At 36.3% G+C, this 6,000-nt stretch overlaps 1 protein-coding gene across 1 annotated transcript in view; it reads left to right on the forward strand.

Moving 5' to 3' along the window:
• FAF1 (Fas associated factor 1) overlaps positions 1-2,428 on the forward strand; it is a 170,693-nt gene extending 168,265 nt beyond the window's left edge. The window contains exon 19 of the mRNA XM_049808217.1: positions 1,883-2,428. Coding sequence (XP_049664174.1) covers positions 1,883-1,966 — 84 coding nt within the window. The 3' untranslated portion in view covers positions 1,967-2,428. The remainder of the gene's footprint in view (positions 1-1,882) is intronic.
• The last annotated feature ends 3,572 nt before the right edge of the window (positions 2,429-6,000 follow it).

The following is a 6,000-nucleotide window of genomic DNA, read 5'->3' on the forward strand; positions in this document are numbered from 1 at the left end:
CTGTTGCAGTCAGGTGAAATTACATTGATTTCAATGGACTTAGGAAGTGATAAGCTTTTAATATTTGTTTAAATAATGAATTTTCTGTAATTATCCGATAAAACAATAGAAATACAAATATATTTTAGGTTTGTCTGATTTAGTTGCAGGGGGGAGAGAAAGAGGAGCAATACTGTTTTTGTTAATTGGTAACAGGATTAGTAAATTATGCTTTTAAGAAAAATACATTAGTGTTTCTTATTCATAGTATTTGGTATGCTTTTGGTATGTTTTCAAAAAATAGCTTTAGAAAGCAGTGGCATGATATGATCGTAGGTAAAACTAATTTAACTTTGGAAAAAATGTTTATTGCTATGCATTTGCATTTATACCTATAGCATAAGACTAATAATCTATTATTCACAAGCAAACTTCTGATAACTAGCGTGCTCACACAGCAAAACAAACTAAAATAGAATTACCAGGGAAAGCAAGTTTAAAAATGGAAGTGAAATATTTCAGAAAATGATAAGATTAAAAGAAATAATGTTCATCTTTCTATATGAAGCTTTGCAGTAGTCTTCTGAAGGATGTCACAGCATTGGCATGTAAACCTGAACGTCTGAAAGACACTAGGAGCCTTGTCATTATTTTGTCTATATAAATAATTATATCATGTAATATTTACAATTAAATCTCGTTTTCATGGAAGAGATTTCTCCTATAGTCAGCAGTCTAGCTTCTAACAGAATCCTCAACACAGAAGTTTCTTTTCGACTATAAACTGAGAGTTGCTTATGTGCCTTAAGTGAAAGTCAGTAATGGGTTAGTCAGGATGTTGAGCAGCTTGCAGGGTTCGGTGAGAAGATCCAAATTCTGAAGAATTCTGGCAATAGTGGTGCAGATAGTGCCTGTATCATTATTTTCCAAATTGCCTGGCATTTAACTCTCACTGGAATTCTGTATGCCCACCTGCACAAGTGATTGCCTAAATACCTTTACAAATCCAATGAGGAGTCAGGATTCCAGGGAACAATCCTATAATACAAATCTACACGTGTTAAGTGTCTACCTAAAGGATATACAGTCACATACTACTTATAATGCATCTATATATATACACACATACATAGTAAGTATATGCTTCAGTAGTTGGGTTGAGATGCAGTTTCACAGTATGGTGAGCTGAATTAGCATCTCACTCCCAAAGAAAGGAAGAGGGGGGCCCTGCTTCCCCCTTCTACTTACTGCTTAGTGCTTTTGCTACTTCCTTTGTACTGGATTTAGTGTTGACTGGACTTGTGTGTTCACCAGTTAAATAACAGAAAAATAACCAAACAAATAAAAGTGGACAGTTTTCTCTCAGCCTAGGTTCCTTGAGGTGGCTGATAAGCATCACAGTGAGTGAAAGTTAGGTGCTTCATTCACCATGTGACTTGCAGCAAGAAAGGGAGTAGGAAGAGAAAGGCAGACTGAGTTTCCCTTTTGAATGGAGAGATCACGTTGGCTTGGCTTATGCTGCTTGCACCATCGGTTTGATTGAAATTTTATTATACTTATCTAGGACTACAGTTTTATTTTTCATCTTAATTCATGTTCTAGTAATCCTTCCAAAAGATCTTAACTTTGACAGAAACAGATATATTCACGCATTGGTATATGGTAGAAAACCAGACTTTCTTGGAATTAATGTTGTGGATTCTGTTTATTGTTATTACAAAACAATAATAACACACAGAATAGAATATGTATTTCTTAATCTGCATCCTGGGAATCCATACTCACAACTTCAGTTATCACTGATAGAGGGACTCAAAAATCTCACCAGTGAAAATCTGCCCTATGAAGATAAACAATTCAAAAAAGTCTACTTACACATACCGTCTTGTTCTTATCTTTACAGGTGACCCAGCTGGATCCAAATAAATCATTACTGGAGGTAAAACTGTATCCTCAAGAAACCCTTTTCCTAGAGGCAAAAGAATAGATCAAACAAGATTGTAGGACTAATCATCCTTTGACAAGCCAGAGGCACAGCATCGAAAGGAAGACTTCTATCAACACCACCTTGTACTATCATCCAGCTCAATTCAGTGTCACAACTTTGCCTCTTGCAAGAATCCTGAAAAATTGAAAAAACATAGCTACTTAGTTTCACATACATGAGTATATGTTTCCAACCTCATTAAAATGAGCAGAGGATAAAATTCTGCTATGAACACTGAACATTTATGACTCTGTTGCTCACTTATCATCCAGCTTTTGTTATAATTAATGCACTGTTAAAATGTGAGTGATTGTTAAGTAGAATTTTTACTCCTCAAATGCCCCTTTTCCACCAAGAAATCTTGGACATTTCTGCCTGTACTTTTGACACTAGAATGCTGTATATTTGATATCTCGCTGAGCCAGTGCTCTCATATATATGCATTTTATTTCTGTGTTTGAATTTCTACTTTGTCAACTAATTTAAAAAGGCAGAAAAAAATTAACGGGACATTCTCAGCCATGGAAATTTAACAGTATTATAGTAGAAAGCATATAATTTTTGTTAGTACTTTCTGACTTCTTTGATAAGATGTAAGGTTTTGTTTGAAGAATATAGTTTGACATATATGCGAGATATTTATTTACTGGTTCTGCTTTGGGTCTCGGTTCTGATTCAGTTTAGGAAGTATTTTCCATTACATTGCAGTGTGTGAAACTGCTTATTGCATGATGTGAATATTTAAATAACATTAGAAATGGCCAGTACCAGAAACCTGGTATCTTGCCAACACTTCAGGAATCAGCTGATATTGAATATCAGCTGTTAAAAACCTTTCAAATACCAGATACAAAAGTTCTTTATTTCTCATTGTGAAAGAAAGGGCAGTTCCCGTTTTAGCAGTTTTCCTTCATTCTGGCACTTGTTTGTATCCTGTTACTCTACTGTTTTAAAGCACCTTGTTTGTTTCATCAAACAATGCGTATCTTAAGAGGTGGTGTAATAAGAAATCTGCCTTATTATTGCACACTTTGGACATTTTAACAATAGATTACTGATCCCGTCTCAAATTAAAGAAATCCTAGTTCTCTTGTCTGAAATGTATGCACCAGCTACCTGCTATCTGACGTGGAAAAATCTGGTACTTTAAATTTCTTAACCACGGAATGAGCATACTGAGTCTAAGACCATAACATACGCTTCATGCCAAACCTGGATCAAAACTGGTTTGGTTAATTTTTTTTTTTTTTTTGCCTTTTTTTTTTTTTAATCTCTGGGCTTACAGGATAGTGCACAATAGCACTACAGAATCGTCATCTGCTAATCAAACTTTTTTTTTTTTTTTTTAAAGCCTGGCACATTGTTTTCCACATATGTTTATATGCAATTCATAGTGTTTATCGTAGCAAAATGAGTTCTGATTTAAAAATTTTATACTAAGCAAAAACCAACTGCACACATCTTTTAGTCTTTCTTTTTTCTTAGGAAGGATGGTGATATAAAATTAAATGTATGCCTATCATTAGGGTGTTAGTGAAGCTGATATATTGTTACCTTTACCAAAAATGCAAATTTCTGAGCGGGGAAAGCCTTATTCTACCTTTTGTAATTCTGTAATTAGTGAGTGCTACATCAGACACTTTTAGAAGTGAAGTATCTATGACAACCAAAAGGTTTGGAAGTGTAAGCAAATTCTGATCATTTGCAGTTCACAAATAAAAGCGTTCGTAGCCAATAGAAAGATAAATGTATGTGTAATGGAAAGCTGAATGCAGACACTTCATTCTGAACTTTTGTTTTCTTACCAAAAAAAAAATCCACTATGTTTATTAAATAAGAAATTAACATAGGTTGCAAATTGGGGTGATGCTGTTTCTACAAACAATCACAGTAACACATACAGCAGGATTTTAAAGTGATGCATATCTTTTTTTTTTTCAGATTAGCTCTTCCTTCTAAGCTGGCTATTGAGGAAAGGAATTGCTGAAATACTGCTACACAAAGCAAAGCGACCTTTCAGCTAACTTGTTTATATTAATCTGTTCTGTTTAACTTTTGTTTGATCTCATCAGGCTGTTTTCTCTCACTCAACTTTATTTCTGTATTTTGACTATATATTCTTTACTTTGATACTAGTTTCATAAAGTTATTAAATGTGGCTTGAATATTTGTTGAATTTGTTGAAGTCAGTGCTCCCAGGGTTTGTTTGGCCTTTTTTTTTTTTTTTCCTAACCTCCTTTATTATTTTTTTCCCTCCCTTTACTCATATTGCAAAATACACTGTCATTACCAAAATGTTCTGGTGATAATTAACTGGAAGTGTTCAAAGTGGTGGCATTACTGCCCTCTGATATGAAGATATCAAGATCAGTACACAGGGATCATTCTGCCACAGCGTAAACAAGTGTATCACTCTTTAAATAAAACATTTATGGTTTTGGTCCTTAAATACTTTGGGCCTGATTTCAAGAAGCAACCATCTAGAGTCACCTTTCTGAATTACACCCTCAATGCAAACCAGTCCCTGTGTAGAAACATTAATATTCTATGCCATCATTTTCTGCTCTCCTAAACCATGGTATTCACTTCATATGCTCTGCTGGCTTGGTTAATCCTCTAGTCAGTCTACAGACTAATTTTGTAATTCAGTATTACCCTAAAACTGTAACACTGTTGCTACAGAGCATATCCCTGATTCTACCTTTTTATCTTCAGGTTCTTCGCGTTAATGGCTTATCATTAACGTGATTTATGCATTAGTTTTAAGTCTTAAGGAATTACTGTTAGTGAATGGAATCCTGTACGACGTGTCGGCTTTCATTATTGGCCTTCAGAGCATTACGGTGAAGGTGGGGCGCGCTCTGGCTTTTGAAGAAACTTCCCGCCTATCGACATTGGTGTTTGAAATCATTATTAGAGAATATGCAGAACACAAGTGTTTGCTCTGCATTGTCTGCATACGCACTCTTAAATTTAGTGAGAGTGCTGAGGGTGTTTCTAATGGAGCTATGCTGGGGGTTTTGTTTATTCTTTTTAACGTGGCGGAAAAGGACTTTGGCTTTCGTAAACTGTACCTATTCAGTGACATTAGAAACTTAAAATAAATTTTCAATTACAGTAATATTTCTACTAAAAAGTTATATGATTTCACTCTTCCGTATGTGGGGAAAACCAAAATTGCCATGACCCAGATTCACAGAAGGACAGAAGCACTTCATTATCCAAGGCTCACATCCAGACTCCCTAAACAATGCACAGGAAGATTTAGGTGCCTTAAAATGGGGTCCGCAACAAGCAAAAAATACACAAGTAGGTCTCCAAACAAAGCAAAGCAAAAACCCCACATGTGAAGAGTCACTACCAGGCAGACCAGAAACTGCTCAGAGCGGTGGCTGAAGATGGAGATGTCTCGTGTATGCCGTTCCTCGCCGGAGCTAACGCTTCCCACTCTGCTGGCCCAGGGCAGCTCCCTCCACTCAGGCTTCACAGCACTGAGACCAGACGTCAAGGTAAGCACCAAGTCCTTTCTTCCAACATCTGACGAAGCACAGGATAGATTTTTATTTCAAAATGGTGATGGTGGCCTTCTCCTGAGTCTCCCCTACAGTTTTCAGTGAATTTTACTTTACCCTGAAGTTTTCCCATATTGTGAGTCTATGGGCCTGAGGAGAAATAAGCCCCTATGTCAGACGTTTCAGAAGACTACTTCAACACCATCACAGTACAGGCTACTTTTAATATGCATGCTCTGTCTGCTGTCAAAGCTGTTTGCCAAAATACAGAACTCTTTAAGCTCATTGAGAGAGAAGGTGCAAGCAGGAGCAGCAGGCTTCAGGCTAGCAGATGGGTGCTTGCCAGGGATGAGCTATCCAGTGACTGTTCGTTGCAGTCACTGGTCTTTTCAGACAGATGACCTAGGAGGAGAGACTGAATGTTGATTCTGCACTCTACTTAGATTTTCTTATTCTACTTGTATAAAAGAAAAGGCAACAGCAGTAGTCTTAATTATATTTTTTTTCTGTACAGGTTATGAA

This window comes from Accipiter gentilis, chromosome 8 (assembly GCF_929443795.1).
Source record: "Accipiter gentilis chromosome 8, bAccGen1.1, whole genome shotgun sequence".
In the NCBI taxonomy this organism is placed as follows: domain Eukaryota; kingdom Metazoa; phylum Chordata; class Aves; order Accipitriformes; family Accipitridae; genus Astur; species Astur gentilis.